At 37.3% G+C, this 27,006-nt stretch overlaps 1 protein-coding gene across 2 annotated transcripts in view; it reads right to left on the bottom strand.

Moving 5' to 3' along the window:
* The window catches only part of pkn1a (protein kinase N1a), an 81,286-nt gene extending 55,661 nt beyond the window's left edge, over positions 1–25,625 (bottom strand). For both annotated transcript variants that reach the window (XR_012407861.1, XM_005160051.5), the window contains exon 1: positions 25,008–25,625. Coding sequence is in view for 1 of the 2 variants with exons in the window: in XM_005160051.5 (XP_005160108.1) it covers positions 25,008–25,028 (21 nt within the window). In the remaining variant the exon portion in view is untranslated. The remainder of the gene's footprint in view (positions 1–25,007) is intronic.
* Between the last annotated feature and the right edge of the window lie 1,381 nt (positions 25,626–27,006).

Raw genomic sequence — 27,006 nt, 5'->3', positions numbered from 1 at the left:
CTATAAATTATTTATTAAAATGCCATTTGTTAAACTCTAGAATTGGATTTTTAACATTAAAACTTGACAGAGCAGAGATCAAGGTCCCATAATGCAATTCACAACCATAAATAAACAGAAAAATGTGAATTACATTGTTTATACCATAAAGTAAAGTAGATTTTTGTCTAGTAGCACAAAAAGGAGATGAAATGCAGCCATACGTAGCTCTGGCTACATAATTCATGCTCTTAAGAAACGTATATGGGGTACGTATTCACAGTGAGCCTGAGCTGACTTTTTCCTCATTAGAATGCACATAAGCATCACGAATATACATCAGAATAGCAGGTGCTTTATTCAAAATAGTTATCTTATCATCCTGTGTTTTCCCAATATCTTGATGATAATGCCAAATCACAACATTTCAGCAGGAGCGGTAAACTGTGTACTTATCAACAAACCTTATACACTTTCATTTTTCCATGCATTATTATCATCATCATCATCACTGTATAAACTAAAGCTACCTTTTAAGTCTCAGGTGGTCTTGTTTCCACCACTTTTTTCCTCCTAAGAATGCACGCAAGTGTCATGAATAAACATTTATGATAATGGAGGACATACAAAACCATGCACATCTGAACAGCACTCGAAGAAAGTCGCCAAGACAACCCTAATATGAGCTCTTGGCCAGTTTAACACCGACTAGAAGCAAGCAGTGCTGATTCCCAGGTCACGCTTGCTCAAACACACACACACACACACACACACACACACAGAGGGAGCTCTATTCAGCTGCTGTGGCTCGTGAGAATGCCAGCAATTCTGAGCTCAGTCAAAGCCCTGAGGCCAAATGACAGTCCTTCCTTCTGTCTCTCTTATTCTCTCTCTACCCAGTCATGAGCTCTGCACTCATTTACCCTCATTTCAGCTTCAACATTCGAAAAAAAGGTTATGAAATGAAAGTGATAATGAACTTTTGAAAGAAATTGGGAATTGCTGGATCTGAATGACTGTGTCAAATAAAAGAGGACAAAATTGTGAGAATAAACACAGGAGAAAAAGCTAAATAAAACAACATTCGAATAAAAAAGGCTGTCTATTTATTATATATATTATTATTTTACAGTTGTACATTAAAAATAGGTATTGGAGTATGTTTAACAGCTAAAAAAATAATCATTAGTCCTTCATCTTTAAAAATTCACATTTATAGAGCATACAATAAGATGAAGTACAAAAACAATGGTTTACAGTCTTAAAAACTGATTGGGCATAATATAAGAATTATTTTTATCTGTATTCTACATGCATGGCATTAATATTTCTGACATTTAAATATTTTGGAGCCCAGAGTTTTTATTCAGAATTCTACTGGCCAATCGAAGAAGGCAAACAATTATATATTGGTGGCTTTACAACTGCACCCAGTTACAACTGCAACAACTTTTTGCAAGCGATTGTACAGGTGCGCATACATCTGTACCTCTGCAACTCGACCCTCCAGACTAATCATTTTGTTAACCTAAGGCTGATTTATACTTAGGGCTTGGCAATTCGGCCTAAAAACAAAATCTCGATTAATTGAATAATTTAACTCGACTCGTGACTCCACACGAGAAGTAGGAATACTCAATTTAAAAAAATTAAATTAAAATAAAAAATAAAAAAAAATAAAAAAATTTACCTGGAAAAATTAGATTGAGTATAGGTTATTTTCGATAAATCACCCAGCCCTATTTATAGTGTGGATTCTGGCTCGGATAGCTTTTGCCCAGTTACATAACCCTCACATGGGCAGCTTGGTAGTTCTGTCGTTTCACAGCAAGAAGGTCACCTGTTCAAGCCTCGGCTGGGTCAGTTGGCCTTTCTAGGTGAAGTTTGCATGTTCTCCCGTGTTTGCGTGGGTTTCCTCCGATTGCTCCGGTTTCCCCCACAGTCCAAAGACATGCGGTACAGGTGAATAGGGTAAGCTAAAATTATCCATAGTATATGTGTGTGAATGAGAGTGTGTGTTTTTCCCAGTGGTGGGTTGCAGCAGGAAGGGCAACTGCTGCATAAAACGTGCTGAATGAGTTGGATGTTCATTTGGCTGTGGCGACACCAGATTAATAAAGAGACTAAGCCAAAAAGAAAATGAGTGAATGAATGAACACCGCGATGCCAATCCCGACTCACACCCTCAAAAAATGTAACTACACATTACGATAACGCATAGCGAAAGCTCTCTGATTGGTCGGCTTGGTAGCGTTTACCAATGTGGGTGGGGCCAAGAGTCACAGGAGTGGGCTCATTGACTGTAGAGTTTGTGGAGGAGCTCTAGATTTTCTTTTTCTTGTGTTTACTTTATGATTAAAGTTATTACACCTCCACCTGTTCCCTCATCTGAATGAGTGAGTTTGAGTTACGTGTACAGTAATGTAGCATTACAGGCATTTCTTGTGTAAACAAAAAACCTTAAAGAAACTGGACACAGAGGTACATAGAAACCCCACTGCCAGCTAGCGTTTTGAAAGTATTATTGCAGAGCAGAAATATTGACGCATGGCTACGCACAAGGGATTTGTCATGAGTTATGCGGATCACTCGACTCAGAAGTACGATTCAAGCCTCATTCACACTACGAGCAACTCGTAGCAGCAAAGCAACAAGCGACTGTTCATTTCAACTGAGAGTGGGTGACTTCCAGCAACCTCCGTCTACGCGAGCAACAGCGACCGTTGGCAACCAGGTGGGCGTTCCATTCGTCAAAGTTGAGAATCAACTTTATGCAAATGAAAAGCGACTTTCTTAAGTGACAGCCAATAGGAGCACTAGTAGAGCTCATGCGATCCTCTTTCAGCTCGCTCAGAGGCCGGTTGTATTCTCCATGTTGTGGACCTACACAGACCTCCGTTTGCAGCAGGTCACTACCCAGAGCGTCAAACAGCTACAAAGTCACTGCTAGTGTGAATGAGACATCAGCCATTAGTGTTGTTGTGCTACATGTTTTTCCTCCTGTCTGATTCTGGACTCGGAATATGAAGCCTGTCAATGAAGCCGGAGTTTCAGAACACACCCACCAATCGCGTAATAGCTACAGACCAATGGTAGCTAGGACCAAAATGTTCTCCGCCTTAAAAAGTGTGCTTACGTGAGATGTTTCGAACTGCAAAACAAATTTCTTTTTGGACAGCTTTAGTTTAAAATTGTGCTGTTCTTTAGTTATTTATTTAAATTTCGTTTAAAGTATACAGGGGCCTTTAAACTCAAAACACCAGCAAAGAAACTTGAAACAGTGAAGCATTGAAACCCCATCTAGCATTTCAGACAGGTCATTGCAAAGCAACACATACAGAACACTGAAGTATAAACGCTCACAACGGCATCGGCTACGTGCAGGGGATGCGCCACGGGTGTACAGCAATCACTCAACACTGAAGTATAAACTGGGCTTAAGCATTCCTTTGATATGTCATAAAACGGAAGAGAGGCTCTCAGGAGTGCATGTAAATGTCACATCCTTTTCCCAGCAAAAACATCCTGAGTCCCTCACATACAAATGAGTCTACAGGCATTACAGACAGCCAAAGAAGATGAGCGAGGTTCATTACAGCTAAGTTTCATTACAAGCTGCTGTTAAACTGGCATTCAAAAGCAAGTGAACATTTTAACAATTAGCCTTTTTAAGGTCAACACTAGAACTAACATTAAAAAAACCTCAATTCAACCTCAATGATTGATCTTAAAGGGTCACGAAACACCAAAACACATTTTTTTGAGCTGTTGACAGTCGTATATGTATCCCACACTGCTAAAAACACTATTAGGACACCTATATTTCACTAAAAAGTGTAAATAGGTTGTTTTTGCGTTATTTCAAGCAAATTCGTACTTCCGGTTTGAAACGAATTTTTGAAGCTGCGTCACGGCCATGAGATAATAGCGTGTATTCCAGCGTGCAGACTGGACGTCTGAGCCAGAGTGTGTCTTATTACGTCTGAGAGTTTGCTGCATTAATGCATAAGTAAGGCTTGGTTCAAACCAATTAGCGCGCTCTATTGTGCAATTTCATTAATATTCATTACTGTCACAGTGTTTAGACGAAAGAGACGCCACGTTGTATTGGCAAAACAAACGTGAAGTGTTGCTTTTATAGTTTGCTGCAGTTAAGTTTCGTTTTCATTTTCTCTCTGTGAGAGCGCAGCTGGAGTCACGTGAGGATTAACAGTGTACGCGACGCTCGACAACAATAACTTATGTGTCTAAGAAAGCACATTGTTTACCTGAGAGCTGTTCTCATCTGCAAACGCTGAGATCCGGATTCGCTTGTAGTCTCCTCTTAATAATGACGCGGCTCTAGTTGCTGGTGATTGTCCTGTCTCTACAGATTTGGTAAGTGAGCGACCAGTGCTCTCTGTTGTTTGTCTGTATTTGTTTGCTCGTATCGAACTAACTGTTGCACCAAGTGTAAACATGTTAGCACCGCAACCAAACTTTAACCTCGTGTAGGATTTTCACCGCATTCTGTGACCGGAATAACACACGTGGCTTTCTGACGCTACCTGCCGAGAACATCTAAGTTTCCGGGAAATGCGGAGGTTTTTTTTCTCTCATTCGCCGTGCGGTATCAAACATTGCATGAAAAATACACGCTTAGAGCAGCTCCTCGTTTGTCGCGAGGGACATGAATGAATTCCCTGAATGAAAGAGCCAAACTGCAGTCAAAGTCCACCATTTAATAATTTAGCAAATAATTTGACTACAGATGTCCATGTAAACAGTCACTTTCTTCCCTGTGTGTGTGTGTGTGTGTGTGTGTGTGTGTGTGTGTGTGTGTGTTTTGACTCTGAAACTCAGCGGGTGCCCAAATAGACACTCCCACACATCCCTCTTTAGTTCCTCCCACACTCCCCCCTAAACAGAGCTGGACACGCCCACTTTTCTGACTTTTTACAAAGTAGAGATGTGAAAACACTCTGCTGAAAAAGGGGGTTTCATGGCCCTTTAAGAAGTAAACAGGATGGAAGAAAAGGTGTGTGTGATAACAGTAAAAAAAGGTAGATTGTTTGACCTTAGTGACCTCCGAAAAAAATGAAATGGCGGGATAAAATAAACAGAAGGCAAATTTCCACTGAAAAGCTGGCAGACGGTCTTTTTACTACATATACACGTAAACACACACCGACACATCTGGAGCATTCTTGACATTCTCCTGTGGTGAGCGCTAGTGTTTAGTGTCAAACTGATGAATAGAGACTGACGCCCACATACACTGAACTGTATCTAGATACATCCAGACCTATGGAGATTGAAGAGCAAGATCACATTCTGACACCACAGACATAGTGTGATATCTCTGACTGATTATTTCCTAGCTAATGGCTTTTTCATTCATATCATTTTGCATATGTGTGTGTGTGTCTGCACATATGCGGAGGCAAAGAGTTCCTTAGGAGGTCATTGTGCATTTTGCCATGGGTTTTCAGCGTGTTCATTATGGGTTGAGATGAATAGTGTGTGTGAGTGCACACCGAGTTGAGATGAATAGTTTCATTGTGGCATCGTGATGAAAAAGCCTCCTTAAAATCTCTATTGTACTCACTCAAGCTCACTAGACTGAGTTATCATTGTGTCGTAGTGGATTACGCGCTTTAATACTCTTATAACTGTATTTGAACTATCATTTTAAACAAATGCTGTAGATAATAGCTTCCTAAACTGATTATCTTGCAGTCGATATATAGGCGCGCTGCCGGTTGCTGCCATCTGAGAAGCTTTTATTTGACAAAAACATTGAGAAGGAAGTCAGAGAAAATGAAGTGTCCAGGAAATGAGTGTGAGATCAGGGGCATCGTAACTTGTTGGGTCTTCGCGAACTGCAAGGAATTGGGAAAAAGACTTAGGGGAAGATCAGGACGGGGTCAGTGGGTGAGAGGTGACAGTTCTGCTGTGCACAATTCAGTGTTTTTTTTTTGCACAACCAACCAATTATTGAAATAATAATAAGCATAAAAAGAAGAAAAAAAAGAAATTAAAGCACAAACTTTTTTTTCAATTAGTTCTTAAATAATAAGTATATGTAGTATATGTTACTATATGTTCGAATTCATATTATTTTTAAACATGTTAAGATGGGAAAAGTGGCTCAGTGGTAAGCACTATCGCCTCACAGTAAGAAGATCGCTGGATCAAGTCCCAACTGGGCCAGTTGGTGTTTCTGTGTGGAGTTTGCATGTTCTCTCCGTGTTCATGTGGGTTTCCTTCAGGTGCTCCATTTCCCCCACAGTCCAAAGACATACACTTTAGGTGATTTAAATAAACTACATTGGCCATAGTGTATGAGTGTGAATGTGAGAGTGTATGAGTGTTTCCTAGTACTGGAATAGTTGACGGTTCATTCCACCGTGGCGACTCCTGACAGATAAATGAATAAATGAGCAAATGAATGAATGTAAAGCCCAAATAAAACAGTGTCTTAAAGTGATAGTCTTCAAAAAAAATCATAATTTTATCAAACTCAAATCACCGATTCACACTAGGCATGGGCCGGCATAAGATTTTGATGATGTGATAACCTTGGATAAAAATATTACAGTTTCACTGTATCACTGTATTGTGATTACTGCTGTAAAATATATTCTTATTTAAAGTCTGGGTAAAAAACATAACCTTTTTCCCCATTTGAAAACAAGATTTTATTTTTTGATAATTTGTAATATTTTGGAGCAGTAAACATGTCAGGCTACATAATACAAATTAATCATTGGCTTCTGCTGTTTTCATTAGTTTCAAAAACACAGATTTCTTTACAATTTAAAACACCATCTTTGAATATTTTTTTCTGCTGGAGATACTGTTGTCCTAAAAAAATGTAAATATCAAAATCGTACACACACCTTTGGAACGGTATTACAGAAAATTTTAGCGGTTTTAAAATTCGGACTTTTCCAAACCACAGTATACCTTGAAAATGGTTATCGTCCCATGCCTAGTTCACACCAAGGACAATGACCTCAATGATAACAGATAAGCATATTATTTTTAAAAAATCATGGTGAATTTAAGTAAATTTAGACCACATCTATTATGATAATGGAATAGATAGATGGAGGTCAATAATGACTCAAACATTTATTAAGTGTGATTTTATGCTGGTACCTTGTTTATAGGGAGGCCCACACGGAATCTGTGCACACAGGTTTCTAGCCCATCATTGAGTGTATATACTTGTGTAAATGTGTTTAAACTGATATTTATTCAGTTTTCAAAAATTAATTTCACTAATATTATCTGTGATATAATAATATTAATTTTAAAATGTTCATATGATTTATTTACAATACAGCAGGGGTGATTATAGGATTTTCATTTTAGGGGGGGATCAGCTCCTTATGAGAAAAAAATAAATAAATATAATAACCCTATATATATATATATATATATATATATATATATATATATATATATATATATATATACATATATATATATATAGAGTTTTCCTCCAACTGATCCCTGCTTAACCCTTTACAGCGTTATTATTATTTTTTATTATATTATAATAAAAAAAAAATATATATATATATATATATATATATATATATATATATATATATATATATATAATTTTTATTATTATATAATATAATAAAAAATTAATAATAACGCTGTAAAGGGTAAAGCAGGGATCAGTTGGAGGAGGTTGTGGGTCTCCAGAAAGTTTGACACCATTGTTCTATATAGAATGAATGTGGATAGTATGAATGGAATTCGGATATACTACATCCGCCATTGTTGTCATGATCACATGGCCTACCCCGCGTTTATTGCATCGCTTCACTCCCATTCATAAACTCTCTAACATAACCTCATAGGGATAGTATTGCGTCCGTTGGATCTCGTCTGGAGTAGTGTGTAATTTGGGAATCCTCTCCTACTGTTTATTGAAGGCTGTTTTTCACATAATGTACATTAAGGAAGTATGTTTGGACACACTGAAGTTCACAGAAATGGTAAAAACATGCACCAGGTTCGTCTCATTTGTCCTTTTTGGCTGGCCCACTATCATGGGCCAAGATCTGGGCTGTCTCTGACTTAAAGATGATGTAACAGGGCGATTTCTTCTTCACAGTATGAGCAAATCTTCTATCACAGGGTGAAACACTTACATGACCCTTCTGGCTTGGCTCAGTCAGCAAATGTCACACTGTACTGCTGTTTTCAAATGTTTGAGACGGCGGTGGATAAAGCGTGGTCCTATTACCTTTTACAACAAAAGGACAACGGAGAGCCACACAGTGGTAGACAGTCTTCCATTGTGTCTACACTGGACATGACAGTGACTCACGTTGCAAGAGCTGAAGTATGTCTACCCTGCATACAAAAAAGTGCTAATTTTAAATCCAGCATCAATTGATCATACATTGAACAAGGTGTTATTTTAATGCTAGAGATCTGCTGCTTGAGTTATGCTTCCATGCATTCAGTATAGGCGACTACCTTATCTGTAGACATAAATATTATTTAGTTGTTTTTCCTAGCATATTGTGACAAACATTACTAATTTATGATATTTATATACAGTGGAAGTCAGAATAATTAGCCCCCCTGTATGTATGTCTATATATATATATATATATATATATATATATATATATATATATATATATATATATATATATATATATATATTAGTGCTGTCAATCGATTAAAAAAAATAAACTAATTAATCACACTTTTTTTTAATTAATCACGATTTTTAATAATCACATTTGATAGACTAAAACTTGTAATTTTGGCTATTCAAATGTAAAATTTATGTAAATGCAAGACAAAAACTTTTTAAATTCAAAATATAATTGTTAATAAGAATTTGTGTTTAACTTGTAACACAGATTTCTTCATGTAAAAAACATACCCGCAAAAAACCATCATGATCCTGGCTTGACAGCCATATTTATTTAAGAAATTAAAACAAAGGCATGTTAAAGCCATTTGAATTTCAAAACAATCAATGCCAATAAAGAAGACATTGATTCCCAAGTTGGATTCTAAATGGAATGCAAAACAAAATGCCAAAATACAGGCATTGCAAATATGGAAATTGGAAAATTATAATAATAATAATAATAGAGTATTGAATACAAACAATTGTACTCATTGTAAAATTGTATTGCTGTGAGTTGAGAACATTTATTGTAAAGTAGAAACAATTTTGCACGCGCGCACACAGACACAAAGACCAGGGGCCTCATGTACGAAGACTTGCGTGGAAATCATACTAAAACATTGCGTACGCACAAAGCTGTAAATGTGCGTACGCAGAAAAATATTCAGATGTATGAAACACTGCGTACGCCGAATTTCACGCATATTCTTTTGTACATCCGAATGAATGTGAAACTGAGCGCAACATGCACGAGCACATAACCCCTCCCTGCCTCCTCCCCCGTATGAATATGCTAATGACTCTACTTTGGCAAAACCCAACGAAAAAGCAACGGCAAAAGCAGGCAAAAAGAGAAACTTTGAACAGAATGTAAATTGGTTGTGCTGCTTTCGGAGGTAGACCGGAGAAAAGCGGTGTTATTGGCAAGTTTGTTCTCCGGAATAAACAACAAAAGAAAAAAATAGAATGGGAGAGTTTAGCCGATGCGGTTAACACAGTTGGGTCTGAAAATCGCACTGAGTGAATTAAAAAAGAAATAGTGTGGTTTATAGGTGTAAAATGTTGCAGTACCTTTAACAGTCTCAGTGGCGCAGATCGTAAGACGCTAATCAACATGTTTTGACACGTTCGAGCATGAACACGGTTCGAATCCAGCGTCCGATGAACTCTTTCCTCTTTTTTCCCCCCGCTACATATCAGATTTTGCCAACTATTTATCAAGAGAAAGACAAGTAGGAATCATCAATAAGTTTGTGCATCAGTTTTATTTGCACATTTATTGAATGGAAACGTTTCTGATTCACGCATGCAAATTCATCTTCAGATAGTGTCTTTATAGCAATGTGCGTGCGGTAGATCGCTCAGATTACATTGGGAAAACAGGCGACTGCTGCAAATTGTGCTTTAATGTTTAGCTGGTCAACTGTATGGTATGGAAACCTTATATACCTGCTGAACCCGTCTCATACAGCTGCCATTGCAAGGCTCAGACACTTTGTAGAGAGGAATTTAACACAACTGCCTCTAGGAGTCGTCAATGAAAATAAAACAGACACGCACAAAAAATGTGCGTACGCCAGCCATAAAGCTGCCGTGAAGCTGCGCACATTCCCACGTTCAGTTCATTGTTAGTAAATCCAAACGTGAGCGTGAAACCTGGCGTACACAGCGTTGATACATGAGGCCCCAGGGCTGTGCACATGGGGGTGGCCCGGTAGCTAGAGCGGCCACTGCCCTCATTGGCTTAGGTGCCCCTCTCAGGAGGCACTTGCTCATCACTTTGCGATCGCGTTGCAGCACCTGCTCCTGTAAGGGTCTGTGCACGGGCCTGACAGACACACACACTAACAGACACTTACACATAATGCCCGCAGGACTGCGCAGGGAGCGACTCCCTTCATATTCAACACGCATGATCGCGTTCATCAAATTTGCTTGAACTAAGCGCTCTAAAGTATGGCGCTATTTTGCAAGAATTCTTAAACAACAACGCGAAGTAGGCGCTTTCGTTGCGTTTAAGGAGGAAACACATCAAACTTAATGAAACATTGGAGGGCTCATGCAGAAAGGCAATGGCATGTCTTTGACAGCTCGCGACTTCATTGACACTTTCTATGTACATTTACATAAGACACCAATTCTCAGATTTTAATATGATTAAGATAATACTCTTATTAAAAGTCTACCATGTAAGCAGTGATACCTTAAAGGACCACCAAGTCCCGAAATGCAGAGGTTATTCTTTCTGTTCGCCATGTGGTAACAAATTTCATTCAAACAGAAGTTGAAAGTTAAAAATGACACCTGAATTGCAGGAAACTCTGAAGAGCCTGGTGTTGTGACATGAATTGTTCTATACTGAAACTCGCCTTTAAAAAGGGATTCCTTGGTCTTATCCATATTTTTTGCATGTTTACCACACGTCGGCCACAACAGGAAGTAAAAAAAACCTGCAAATACGTTAATTGCGTAATTTTTTTAACGCGTTAATTATTTCAAATTAATCACATGCATTATCACACTAATTTTGACAGCACTAATATATATATATATATATATATATATATATATATATATATATATATATTTTTTTTTTTTTTTTTTTCCAATTTGTTTAATAGAAAGATTTAAGATTTTTTTCAACACATTTCTAAACATAATAATTTGAATACTAATTTCTAATAACTGATTTCTTTTATCAGGGTTATATTTAATACTTTTTTAGACATTTCTAAGACCGTTATGAATTTAATTTTAGACTCATACAGGGTTAAACGCTGAGGAAAAATAGAAACGTTTTTTTTCCAATCAATCTTTTAAAATAATGAATTATTAATAATAATATTTTAGTTAATTCTGAGCAAAATATTTTTTTAATATATCGTCAAAACGAGCAAGCTCTAGCTGTATACATACAAACATACACTTTTTTTTCAACATAACCCTTTCTCTTTAAAGGTTTTAAAAACTATAATAAACTAATAATAATAATTCCTTACATTTATATAGTGCTTTTCTAGGCACTCAAAGTGCTTTACACATAGGGGGTAATCTCCTCATCCATCACCAGTGTGCAGCATTCACCTGGATGACGCAACGGCAGCCATTTTGTGCCACACCGCACATCACACTCCAGCTGATAGGTGGAGAGGAGATAGAGTGATAAAGCCAATTATGATATGGGGATGGCCAGACCAGTGGGCAAATTTGGCCCTACTCTTTTTCTAAGGACATCCTGGGATTTTTAATTACCACAGAGAGTCAGGACCTCAGTTTAATGTCTCATCTGAAAGACAACACAGTCCACAGGTTGGGCACACCCTACTGGTCTCACTAACACCACTTCCTGGAGCAACCTAGCTTTCCCATGTGGTCTCCCATCCAAGTACTGACCGGGCGCAGCCCTGCTTATCTTCAGTAAGCGACCATGTGAGAGTTGCAGAGAGCTAGCTGCCGGCTAAACGTATGCACAACAGTCTGTCCAGTTCAGCGTCTCCAGCAGTGAATACATGAAGAACTTTTAAACAAATGTTATTGTAAGAAAAATAATTAAACTATTATGGTAAATAGTGTTAAAAACTACATTTTTAAATAAAAAGTTTAAGGTTTTATTGAGATGGAATGCTGGCGATTGTATGGGTGTTGGCCAGATTGGTTAACTATACATGGACAAAGGAAAATTAAGACCTGTTAAAAAAGATTTCAGACTTACAACACAATATTTCAGTAGATTTAAGACTTTATAAGGCCCACAAATTGGTTTTTGAGATGACACCCTGTTTATCTTTGCCATGATGACAGTATATAATACTTTACTAGATATTTTTCAAGATACTAGTATTTAGCTTAAAGTGACATTTAAAGGCTTAATTAGGTTAACTAGGCAGGTTAGGGTAATTTGGCAAATCATTGTATAACGATAGTTTGTTGTGTAGACTATAGTAAAAAAAATATTGCTAAAAGAGGCTAATAATTTTAACCTTACAACGTATTTTGAAAACATTCAGAATTGCTTTTATTCTAGCCGAAATAATACAAATAAGACTTTTGCTGCAGGGAAAAGGAGAACAATCCACAGCCATAAAACTATATTTTGCATTTTTTTTTTATTAAAACTTTGCCTTTTTACCAAATATTTACATACATGTTGTCCCATTAATTTATTGAAATCATGTTTTGAAAGCGCGTATTTGTATTTCTCAATATTCTAAAATACCTTGAAATTACTTGAAAGCAGTTGCATGTGGCATAAACGACATTTACAAGCCCAAAGCTTTAAAATCATAATTGCCGAAAAAAACCAAAACAGACGCTTGAATGACTAATACATCTGAATACTTTAAAGTTTGCCTCTACCTTTCGTCCAACAAAAGTTTCAAAATCTTAGACTTCAGCAACTGCTAATGAAATATGTGGCACCTAGATGTCCCTAATTACAGAAGCAAGCTAATTAAAGCGCTTTGTGACTGTTCTTCCACCCTCCTGTGAGACAGTATCCTGTGACATCACTAATCATGGTTGCCAAGGCAGCAGTTGTCCTGGTAACATGTGTGCAAACACCTGTCTGCGACCACTCCCAATAGCTCACACTTGGTGCGTTAACTTGCCAGAGCTGGTCAATTCTATCAACTGTAAGCTCGTCTGATAAATATCTAAATATAATCAGAAACAGAAATATAAACTGTCAAGTTTGAAATGTGCTGAATGTGTGAATGTATTTGCATATGATATACGCTTGAAATAAGCTTCCCCTGTGCAAACCGTTTCATCCTGTTGCTGAATGAGGAATATGAGCAGCTAAACAAAGGCTTATTTGTCATGCTCATTCTGCTGCATTTGGATCATTTAAATCATCTCACCTTAGCGCACACGTGTGCGTGAGCGTGTGTGTGTAAATGGGGAAATCAGGCCATCTCTTCCTGGAGTGGATCACTTACAGCTGTGGTTTATCATCTCGTTTTAAAGGTTATCTCATTCTGGATAAATGATGGGACAGTTGAAAGAGTAGCTGCAAGTGTGTCTCATACTGATATGGTATTATATAGAGTAAGTACTCTGTAAAACAGCTGACCCACCCAGAGTCAGGGAACTGGGCTGAGACAAGTTCACTTTTTCTCAAACACACACATGCATATGTACACAAACACAGGAAGACATGTGCACATCCTCCTTTCTAATTTGACAAAGAAGAAACCAAGCTTTTTGAGCACATACTATTAAATTAATCAAATTATTTATTAAAAAAAACATTTCTGATCTTTCACTTTTACATTCAATCAAAAAAGTCAAGAAAATGACTTTATGTAAACATAAAATGTTTGTATGACAAATAAATAACCAGCTCAGTATTCATTACAAAGGGTCTCTAGGGAAAGGCAAGGACCTAAATTTGACCTTGTTGCTAAATAAAACATGGTCTTCCACAGTGTTGAGGAAAGTTACTTTTGAAAGTAATGCATTACAATATTGAGTTACTCTCTAAAAAAGTAACTAGCTATGTAACTTACTGACTTTTTATGATAAGTAATCCATTGCATTACTTCTGAGTTACTTTAGCATTACTTTTTATCACCTGGCTGAGGCTTAATCTCTTTTATAACTTGCAGCTGTTTTATTTTAAAAAAGGTTCCCCTGAATACATTTCTGGAGAGCACCAAATACATCCCAGGAGCTATGTTTTTTAGCAAATTTTTGTTTGCCAGAATCCACCGGAGGCCACTGTGTACGCTTATTGAGTGTCATTCGCACCTGCTGTTCTCACGTAAATCTACCAGAGGCCGCTGTCGACTGATTGACCGACTGACTGACCCACCCTCCTCCTTCCCAAAACCTTGCTAATAGTGTTTTCAAAAGCACCGACTGGCCTGCCCACCCACTTCCCTAAACCCAACCGACAGTTTTAAAAGCAATCCAGAAAAAGAAACACCCTCACCTGATTTTTTACTACGTTTTTTAGATTTCCTCGTGGTCAATTCCTTTCTGCATCTCAAGTCAGTCGATGTTAGGGTTAGGGTTAGCGAGCTACTGGACAAACTGGTAACAGCGGAAAAGCCGTCTATATGGAGGTAAACGGTTAGCTGGTAAGCACGAAAAAAGCAGCATCATACAACCATTATTTTTAAAGAAGAAATGCAGCTATACATATCTCTGGCTACATAATTTGCGATCTCCAGAAATGTACATAGGGCTACGTTTTCAGAATGAGCCTATGTTGGTATAACCTACAGCTTCATTTACCTTTAAAAAACACATGCAAAATAAGAATATAGGATAATGTTGTCTTCAGAGAACTTCCTGATGTTTATACTATACATGCCTTATAAAGTCAGTGATTGAATGTGACTATGTTCATTTTAATTTAGCAATATGTTTTTTAAAAGCTAATTTAACAAAAAAAATTTAATTAACTCAAATATTATTACTTAATTTTTAAAAGTAATGCATTACTTTGCTTGTTACTTATTGAAAAAAATTAATATCATTGGTCTCGCATGCTGCACATTGAATGAATGATCAACTGAGAAAGAGTGTTCATTGTGTGTAGATCTAATCTGCTACCTTTAAATTCAATTCTAGGCAAAAGACCAACCACTGGCCGCCTACTAGGATAGACTTTAATCAACAGTGGATGGCTTGAAGATCAAGGATGCATTTTAGGCCAGTTTACAGAACAGTTACCAGATTAATGACTAATGCAGCATTTTCACTATAGCTTATACTTGTTTATAATGGTATCATGGACTGCAAAGATGTTTAAACTAGTGTTCTTAAAATGCTGGCTAACGCAGATGAGCTTTTATCTAAATAGTGAGAATGATTTGTGATAGTCTTGAAAGCAAATGAGACTTTCTAGCTGCCATGAGCTACATTATAGCCAAATAATTGTCATATTAATACATGATATACAATCGTAGCATATATTTAAAAGCATAACATTTTAAAGATATACACATACATATAGACATATATATAATGTATGTATATATGTATATTGTTCAATTAAATATATAAACAATATTTGTGTGTGTGTGTGTGTGTGTGTGTGTGTGTGTGTGTGTGTGTGTGTGTGTGTGTGTGTGTTTTGTACCTTTATAGCACATTTTGGTACAAAATTGTACCCTAAAGGACCAATTTTGGCACCTTTAAAAGTACAATTATATATTTTGTTCCCCTATAGGTACAAAATTGTACCCCTTAGCTCATGATAAGATCAAGACACTATATAACACTAATTTAAATGTATTAATATTATTCATTATTACTAAAATACATAATTTGAAAATGTATAATTTTTTATTTATTAATTAAAAATATTTTAATATTTGATTTTTTTCATGTTTTTGATAAAATATTTATAATTAATTGTACAATTGTATATAATTTTAATCATTAAAAACATAAATAGATCTTTGCATAACTAAATGTTTAAGACGCTAAATGAGATTTAGAATAAGGATCATGCAGAGTGGCAACATCATCATTCAGGTGTTGTTATTGCTGTCTCTTTAAGAAAATTTGGCTTGTTGAGAGGTTAGTAGTTATTTTGTAAGTTTATTATTAGAGCAATTTTGTACCCTTACTTCTGAGAGTGCAGGGTGCGAATTAAAGTGGGATCTGGGGGTTGATTGACCCCCCTAATTAACGCTTGGTCCCCCCTGAAGAACATCAAAACAAGATGTATGAGGGGTCTGCCCTTTAAAAGAAAGATATAGCTATCTCTGATCTGTATCTTAAATATTAGTAATTAAAAATGTATAATACAAATATACATTTGACCCCCTCTATAATGGTTATACCATTCTGAATGCATAATTGCGCCAGTCAATGCTATGAAAAATATCATTCAACAATCTGAAACTGGCAGTTCTAGAGCACCGATAGACATCTTAAATATTCACAAAACCCGTTTTTTGTGTAATAGGTGTGAATATCTGCATGTAGCCTTAAAAAAAAATCTGACACATAATTTGTATAGCTTGACCTACAGTAACCTCTAAAATAGTCACTGAAGATCCCTCAAAACACAAAAAACTTATAAATTTTATTAATAAATTCGATGTAATTTAAATACAATACATTTGATTTACTGAAGCATGTATTACCAAACTACTAAGGGTGTCACGATCCTCCAAATCCTTGATTCGATTACATTTTCGATTCTAAAGGCACGATTCGATTCGATTTTCGATTATGAATAATTAATTAATTAATGACCAATTAATTATTTGTAGCCTACCGTTTAAACTACCTGACCTGGATGGTCTTTGTTTTACCCATAAACAAATCATACAGTAAATGAATAAAGGCAAGATACACACATAATTACCACCTGTCAATCACTTTTTCTGCGGGACTCGTGAATCGGCAGTGATCTGTGTCGTTATAATGGCGTCGGTAAAAAAAGACGCACAACCAACAGGAACCACCCAACACTATCTGAGGTGTTCGCTAAAATGACTAAGTACAAGTGAGTGAAAGATTGAAGCAGTCCTCTGACTGCCTGGAACTGCTCTCTCCAACGCGCATGGCTGTGTATGTGTCTGTGTGGTCACGTGATGTGCATTTTCAGAGGTAGAGAGGAAGGAGAGCTGCTCAGAAATGCTACACGCCACTGTGGATGTCAAATCGTTGTCGTTCTAAAATACCATTTAAAAACAAAGACAGTGTAAACAGGGCCTGAGTGTGTACTTTTCGCGAGCGGATTTGCAACGGGGGCGGGCGGAGGGTTCGCTATGCCGGTGTTGTCTATCGGACGAACCGTACGTAATACGTACATAGCAGAGCTTGCAAAACTGTGTTTTTTTTGTCGACAACGCGAACGTTGTCAACATAACTCACTGGAAATCCAAAATGCTTACACATAGGCGACTTCATTGAAAGAGGAGAGGGTTTAAGTTCTGTCGACGGGTCTCCTGCTTCTGCAGTTTAACAAGCACTTCAACAAGCCTGTTTTTTTCCCGCTTGGCAAGCCAAGCTGACGTGACATGGGGGAATGGCAGCATCGACGATTCTATTTTTTGATTCGATAATCGAAATGGAGCATAAATTTCGATTGATTTCGATTAAAAATTGAAATCGTGACACCCCTACAAACAACTACCGAAAAAGTTGACCCCGCTGATTGTCAATGTATAATTCACACACTGAGTGTAGTCATTATTTGTGCTCGATCATTTAATTCACTTAAATTAAATCTTGTTGTTTTGAAGCTGGAAAATTTCACTATTTTCATTTGAAAAAAAAAGTAAAAAAAATATTTAATGGAAAACTTCTGTTTCAAAACTACACCATCAATCAACAAATAGTTAATTAGCTGAACAAAACACAGAGAGTGCCACTATTATCTGCAAATGATTCAGAAAATCTACAGAGATGATCATTTTCAGGGATGCGCAATACAGGGAAATCCCCTCTAATTCAGTCTCAAATTCTGCTTTTTCTCTCAAAGCAATCCGATCTCCAAAGAGAGATGCCTGAATCCTAAACCGAGTCTGAAAATCTAAAGAAAACCGGGGGAGTGACTGGGAGAGCTGACCGGTCTGATAAAGGCAGACAGAAAGGGGAATTTTGGAGCGAAGGAGGGGGAGAAGCGGAGCAGCTGGTGTTTCACAAAGAGGAAGGGGGGGAAGAGAGAGAGAGATAGAAGCAGACAGAGAAAGATTACAGCCGCTACTACACCCTGCGGATCAGTTTACAACACCCGAACTGTTGCATGCTCTCTCAGACAAAGAGCAACAGGCCAGTGTGGATGTGATGTGTCTTTCTGCAGAGTATGCTGGCTTTCACGGCATTAAATATTCATTGCTTTGGGATGTATTAACAGGATGGCTTCCAAATAAATGATTTCATGGGGAGAGACGCTTTGAAATTCCTGTATGGAACCAGGAGACTGCGGTTTTTAAGTGCTTTATTAAAATCGTGAGATTAACGTAATGATAGCGCGTTAATTTAACATGCATGGAACAAAGTTTAATGTGCGCATTAGTGGCATTTCTACTTTCCGGAATAACAAATCAAGCAATTATAAATGATATCAAGCGAAAAGGAAAAAAGAAGGGCTTTACAGAGTAATTGAGTGCTTTACATCAATGTATGGAGGACTGGCCCAAGGCACTGAAATAATGGAAGTGTGGTTTTAGTAATGGAACAGTTACGCAAGCTGCTCTAATGCTTCAGAACGCTGGATAATGAGCAGAACTCATCATGATGATGTCACAAAGGGGAGGAGCTGGATTGGAACAAGGCTACGGAACACATGGCCAGAGTTCGGCTTTATGAGGTCATGAGAAAATGCAGCTGTTTTACACTGTGGTGAGGGAAGGGATTGAGTTTCTGAACTTGTATTAAAGTATTAAACCTCATTAGTTTAATGACAAAAACGCACTAAGGCTTCATTTACACTGCAGATCTTGATGGTCAATTCCGATTTTGTGATTGTATCCGATTTTTTTTGATGACCTGCTTACATCATCTTTTAAAAGTGACTTGTATGCGATCATCTGCAGTTACACAGGACACCGCAAAGGCGCAATGACCAGGAAAAAAAAAAGAGCGGGCGCAATCTAGTTTGAACATAAATTAAATAATGTTAATCCCTGGTATAAACAGTTATGTGTCTTGAAGGAACACTTGTGATGACTGAAAATGCACTTTAATACCACAAAGAAACCAGGCTTATTATAACTTAATAAATCAAAAACAAGCATATGTTACACCTCAGTAATTGTTTTGGGAGAAATTTACAGAAATTACCTGATGAATACAAGTTAGCCCAATTTGAGAATAAACAATGACTTAAAGCTGCCCCATGAGGTCAGCACAAACATGACAAGTCACCAGCACACACACACACACACACACACACCAAACTTCTAGAGGTCAGTAAATAGGCTGAGGGTGTGGCTGTGGAGCCCAACATGAAGTCAATGTGAATACGATCTGGAGCTGTGGTAACACAATGGACACCATTATGCCTGAGCATTAGTCTCATGCCCTCCTGATCCCCTCCAAAAACTGCACCATCAGCCCCACACACTACAGCCAATCAGACATCAGTAATAACTTCTGGCCTAAAGAAAACCAAAGAGACACCGAAAAGTAGAACACAACTGGCAGATAAATGTTAAACTGTAGTATAAAAAGCAAGGTTAACATTAGAAGCATCTTCTTTCTTACCACACTCTAGAAAATGAAAGTTCTTTACTGGCATTTATGGCAATTTTCATGGACAGCAAAAAAGATTCACTTGATTTTAAAATGCTCTACACTGAGAAAACAGTGGTTACTTTAAGAACTGCTCACTGCAACATTTTTGTTAAGCAACCCAGGCTTATTATTGATACGTACCCCTGTATACATTTCTGGAGATCGCAAAATATGTCCCAGGAGGTACTTTTTTGCAGTTTTTGCTTTCGCGAATCCACCAGAGGTCACTGTGTATGCTTTTCAGATCTCAAATTTCTCTCGCGAGTGTCATTCGTGCCTGCTGTTCTCGCGTAAATCCACCAGAATCCGATGTCAACTGACTGACGGGCCGAACCCCCTACCTTTCCCTAAAGCCAACTGAGTGTTTTCAAAAGCACGGATTGACCACCCCAACCCCCTTTCCTAAACCAAACCAACAGTGTTTTCAAAGGCAATCAGTTTTCAGATCTTACAAAGTTCTCACCCTGTTATGTATTGTTTAATTTATTTGTTGGCTTTTGTTTTTGTCTTACCTGCTTTCTGGAACCAGCGGTCAACTCCTCTCTGTTTCTCAAGTCCGCCAATGTACATGGCGAGTTACTGGGCAAACTATTAAAAGCAGAAAAGCCGCTCACACAGAGGTAAGCAGTCAGCTGGTAGCGCAAAAAGAAACAGAAGCTGTCGTAGTTCTGGCTACCTAAAGGCTGATTTACACTACTTCGTCAAGAGCATGCGTATGCTGCACCAAAGCCCTCAGCTGATGCACATCTCTCAAAAAAATTAACTACACGTCGCAACGACGCATAGCGCAAGCTTTTTGATTTGTCGGCTTGGTAGCGCTGACAAGTGTGGGCAGGGGTGAGAGCCACGCAAGTCTGATGGAGCGAGTGTTTACAAGAGTTGAGTCCCATGAAGGAGCTCTAAATGGAAACTGTTGTTTTGTGTTTACCTTATGATTAAAGATGTTGTATGTCCACTGATTCCTGCCCCAAAACGAGCGAGTTTGAGCCACTTGCATATTAAGGTAGTCTTCAAATTATAAAAAGCCAGCGAAGAAACTCGGCACAGAGGTACATAAAAACCTACTGCCAGCTAGTGTTTTGGAAGTGTTATTGCAGAGCAACACAAACAGCACACAGAAGTATAAATGCACGGCATTGTCCAGGGCATGCGCCGTGGGTCATGCCGTTCACTTGACGCAGAAGTAAACCTTAAGCCTTAATTTTCACTCTCCAGAAATGTATACTGGGTACTTTTTTACAATGAACCTGTGTTGTTTTTAAAATTTAACCACCAATTTAGATTTCTAGGTGAATTACTATTTAAACAGGTATGTCCATTTGATTTTAAACTGCTTAGTAGATCAAATGAACTGCCAAAAAGACACTAAATGAAGCCAAACAGGTAAAAGGTGTACCTAATTCCATAAACCCACACTGAGCATTGATTTGCTGCTGGTACGTATTGACAAAAACAATATGCGATTGTGTTAAAAGCCCGTAAATTGAAGACAGGACAGGAAACAGGGAATTGGCCTACTCTTCAAACCCCATTAAGCTGGCCTAATGCGTAGCGGGCCGGGGAACTTACTTAATAAAACGTACAAATACACAACAGGACATTTGAGTTCACAGGGATAAGCCTTTGCAGAACGTGCTAGCCTAGCACATAACATTAGGTTCTGTCAGCTCCATCTGTGAACTAGTAATCTAGTGAGCAAATAAACTGTTAGATTAAGTCAGCGAGGAGGTTGTGAGATGCATCTGTGCATACAATCTCCTGCTGTGAGGATAAGAAAGATAAGATCACTGCATCTATGAATTTGGATCTTGGCGGAGCTCTAAACAGAACAAAACAAAACAAAAAAATGATGCTCATTATGTGAATCAGCTGTTGTCATTCAGTCCCTGACATAATCACATTCCTGATGACTGTTCTTGCTTAGTCATTCTAAATCTGAACACATGTGTGTCTGTGTAAGGTTGACCACACTGTTAGATATTTCACTGGGAGAATCTGAGTCATTTCCATGTTGTCTGTTTGTATTTGGTCACTATTTATAAGAATTCATCGCATTCGGCAAGTCCATCTTGTATAAAATGAAATATACAAAAAGTGGGGAAAGCACTATGGTCTAAAAAAATCTATTTAATCATCTAATAATAGTCGATTACTCATGATTAATCAAATGGTGAGACACTATTTTGGTCAGTCAAAAATTTTAATCAGTTGATTGTCAGTTATTTATTTAAAGGGCACCTATGATGAAAATCATCTTTTGTAAGCTGTTTGGACAGACCTTTGTGTCGGTATATTGTGTCTACAGTCATATTGGGGTGATATCAAGACAATAAGCAGGGCTCAACAATAAGGACTGCCCGATGGCCCGGGGCCAGCATGAGAGATGTTCGGGACAGTAGAGAGAATCGTTACTGGCTCGATCAGGCCAGTGCGGCCTTGTCATCAAATTTTAATTTGCCTGCTACTATGTCAATTGTGTGCAAATACGGTCTTAGAACCGAGAAACAATTTGTGCTTTTAAGTCTCAGAATGCTACGTTTTCTGTAAAGTCGTAAACCCCATATTGCTTTTTGGTTCCTTTTATCTGATTGGTTGTTGTGAGTACGTTATTTTTTTCCACAACCTGGTATAAACCAGAACAGTGAAGAGACGACAACATCAAATGATGAGGCTAAAAGAAAACGTCTGTTTCCAACGTTGTGGAAAAAGATATTTACATGGGTACAACACAACGAAAAAAATGAAGTGATGTTTTGCATAGTTTTCCATCACTTTAAGTCAGCCACTTTTTGTTTAGCAATAAAATACCTACACATTTTCCATACTGCTGTATTTTACTGCTAAATATTTTAACATTTTTAAAATATTTAAATTCTAGATTCAAAGACATTTTGACACATTATTTAAAATATGTGGCTAAAAAAATAGCTATTATTTATTTATTTATTTATTTATTTTTAATTTATTTATTTTGGTGGGGCCAGTGAAAATTTTGGCAGGGCCAGTAAAAATCTGAACTGCTGGTCCAGTCGGGCCAGTAGAAAATGTCCTTAGCGTTGAACCCTGATCAGTTTCCTTTTTTAAATTTTCTGACGTTAAAACAGGATCCAAATCGCTCTCATTATGAGGCCGACCGCAAAGTGACATAGGAGTGCAGTTTTCCTGCCCACCGAATTGAATGAGAGCTGCGTATTAATATGTCTCATAGTAACGCATATAATCATATCAACAAGACAGGACGTGCGCAATTGCATCTGGGACTAAAAGATCTGTTCAGCGTTCTGTGATCATCATCAATCATGGTCAAGTTTTTCAAGTTTAAAACCTTTTTAAAACAGTGCATGTTTGTAATGAATACAGCGATTTTACCGTCTTTATCACCACAGCTGCATGTCAGTACAATTATAAAGGAGGACGTTAAATCAGGTTTATTTTGTGTGTGTGTGTGCGTGTTGTGAAATAGGTGCCCTTTAAATAATTCTTGTTAATGAGTTGGTAATTTGCTAAATCTGCTGAAACTGAAACATATTTTTGGATCAGTCATCCTGGCAGATATATCACACATTACTCATTCAAAAAGCATCTGGCTAAACATTCGTTTTCAACTGCTTTTTGACATTTTCCCTAAAGAATCTGGTCAGCATATGTGCTCACATTGCTCGTCTTACATAACACAAGTGTTCTGGCTTATATTTGATTTACCATAAATAGAAAAACCCATTAAATATTTTCCAGAAGTCATAAAAGGGTGAATGTTACCTATCTGTCTTCATTGCACTTATGCTTCCATTCATTAAGATATCATTTGAGCAAATTCTTGACAAACCACCACTACTATAAGTGTCTGGACAAACTGGTGTTTAACAAGGCTTTCCAGATGAGTTCATGTAGTGTACAACCAAAACATGTAGGCTGTGTTTAGCCACCAGAAATATCCATTCACATCATAATAGAAGAGAACTGACTCTATTAGATGAAGAGTGAATGAGGGAATGCATCATTTCAAAGATAAACTCAGTAATTCTCCCATGCATACGAGCTTGTTAAGTATAAGGGAATGCATCTTCTGGGTCTTAAAGGGATAGTTCACCCAAATTCTGTCATTATTTCCTCACCCTATAATTGTTTTTTAATTGTTTTTGTTCTGATTATATATATATATATATATATATATATATATATATATATATATATATATATATATATATATATATATATATATATATATATATAAGTTAGGGATGCTCCCATCGATCAGCCAGAGATCGGTATCACATTTCATTACTCGATCGGTTCTTGCTAATCTGGCCGATCTCATGAACCGATCAAAAGTGTTTGTTACAATATTGCAAGTTCATTAAAAGCTGGCTGGAAATATGAGGGAAAAAAATTACATAATTTTTAACTTGAAAATTTATTAATACAGCTTATTGTAATAAACATTTAAATAAATGTGGCTTATAGGCCGATTTCCTTTCAATAAGAAGTAATGGATTAATAGGTGCATTTTAACTTCTTATGCATCAAATATGTGCTCTAAACTTCATTGAGACATGATCCTTTCATCATTTGCAATGTTTCCAAATTGCTTTGGGATTTTTCTTACTATTTTTTATCTGTTTTATCTATTATTTTCTATAAAGCTGCTTCTGATCATTACATGTCCACACAAAATGGTTATAAGAGACATGTTTAGGAGATTATATGCAACATCTTTCATTTATTCTATTAGCTAAGGCACTTAAGTCTCATGCTTAGAGTAACAATAAGCGTTATGCATTAAAAAACTTGAAGCATCAGAATCAGTACTCTGTATCGGCCGATCACCATGACAAGGAATTGGTACTCGAAATCGGCTGCAAAAATCCTGATTGGGAGCATTCCTAACATAAGTATATAAGAAAAAAATCTATATATAAGTTGTAGTAAATCTGTATCATTTTGTCTGCCATAATATTTGTTTTTCCTGAATAAACACCTTAACAGTTTAGTTTGGAGTAAAATCAAGGATGAGTAAATGAAGTACAATTTTCAGAATTTTAGGTGAACTATCCCTTTAAGCTACTCAATCGTCTGCCCTCCACATCCACATTATATTAGAAGAAAAAACACGTGGGATGTTTTGGGAACTAACTAGCATGGTTTATTCTGTAACTAGCAGCAAACTTACTTGGATTGAGTCATTTGCCATGGTTGTATATCTGGATTGTCGTTTGTTTCAGGACACCCAAATTGTCGTTCCTCCTCTTCCTAGATTCCCAACGATCGCCGACAAAGGGATCCTATTCTTCTGTCAGCCCTCAATGCAACAGTTTAAGATCCAACAGCGCTCGAACAACTTGTTAACATGTAATAAATGCTGTTGCATCACTGTAATACCTGATGCATGCTGTCATAAGCAATTAAAATCGCATTTAGGATGAAAACAATTGTATGCGAATACGATATAAAAGCATTAGCTGTATGTCTGACAACGTCCATTCAAACTATCCACTGACATATCCACAGCTTGGCGTTAAGTCGCGTGCATTTATCCATAACATCGTCCTGGAATAGTTGCTCTTTCTCAGCTGCATACATGTACCGCACTGGGCAGGGTAACTGGTCAAAAAGAGTTCAGCTTTTCTTCTCAATTCATCACCCGAAAACACCAACGGTATATTCAGCTCAACTGTCGTTTCTTCAACAAACGAAGCCCGAGAAGTTGATATTCACAGCCGGGGAATAATAAACAAATTCGCCCTTTTGTAAAAGAGAGTGTCGCCCGTGTGAGCCTCGCGCCAGTGATGATGGCTCGCTCGCGCGGGAGGGTCGTTTACTATTACCGGGCGCGTGCACTGCCAGCACGCCGGTTGCGCGCTCCTGTGGGTCACGTGACCTTGTATTGTGTCCACAGGCAAATGAATATGGTTTCATCACTCTCTCGTGGCTTAGCATATGACAGCAGCATGGACGAAATGATTTACACAGCAAAATATGTTTAAAAACACAGTGTCATCATTTATTTACTCTTTATTTGTCACAACCCTGTTTGAGTTCATTCTTCTGTTGAACATAGAATATATTTTGAACACTATTGAAAACCAGTAACCATTGGCATCCTTAGTATTTGTTTTTCCTATTTAGTTCTCAGTGGTTACCAGTTTCCAACACTGTTCAGAATTTTTTCTTTTGTTTACCAGGAATAAAGTCTATAGACAGGGATGGGCAAAACTACATTGAAATGTATTTTAAAATAAATTATCAAATACCTTAATTGCATGTGTATCAAAATAAACAAATACAACAGCCACTAATATGTCAAATTAAAATACTGTAGGCTATATTGTTTTTTGAAAATACTACAAAATACAAGGAAGCATAAAATTTCTTCGCAAACCTTCTCTCGGCATATTGGAGCAATCCCTTCCCCATTAAACTGATAGGGAAGTAAACAATGTTTGATGCGTTTCTCTAAGTTAAAAGTCAGCTTCTCTGCCAACCCATTGACCTTTACTCCTGTACATGAGGCGGTATTCATAAACCTTTGTTTCTTTTTGATTTTAGTATAAATTTTGTACAAATTTCCAACAAAAAGTCATGTTCTTGAGTTGGATCAAACAACTACCGTCACCACATCATGTCTCTATTGTGTTTCCATCCTTTGCGTGGCCAGTAAAATTGACCCCATATCTAAACAGTCTAATATTATTTCAAAGAGTGGTATATGAAGGGGTTATTTAATTTTTTTGCTCACAAAGTTTTTTGTTTTACACATTTTTTTTGCAAACAAACTCTTCATGTATATCCTGCTGCAGCTGTAATGAGTGTCTGGAGTTTTAGGTCATACTCACACTAGGTACAGTTGCCTCGAACCGGGCCAAAGCACGCTTGTCCCCCCTCCAGTCTCCCCCGACGGCCCGCACAGATTAGTTTGTAGACTGGAGTATTATTATATACATTTGAAGTCAGAATTATTAGCCCCCTTGTTTATTTTCCCCAATTTCTGTTTAATGGTTATTGTATAACAATGGTTTATTCTGTTCATCTACATCAGCAATCCATCCAAAACTACTATTATTTGTACAGTGTATTTCTTATTTCAGAATGATTTCAGTTCTTCTTTAACTGGAAGTATCTTTACCCCCTTAGTGAATACTAGTACACAGTCTGTAGGTGTTTTATATTTG

This window comes from Danio rerio, chromosome 1 (genome assembly GCF_049306965.1).
Source record: "Danio rerio strain Tuebingen ecotype United States chromosome 1, GRCz12tu, whole genome shotgun sequence".
In the NCBI taxonomy this organism is placed as follows: domain Eukaryota; kingdom Metazoa; phylum Chordata; class Actinopteri; order Cypriniformes; family Danionidae; genus Danio; species Danio rerio.
Note: the sequence above shows the minus strand (reverse complement) of the source record. Positions and strands in the feature narration are given on the sequence as shown.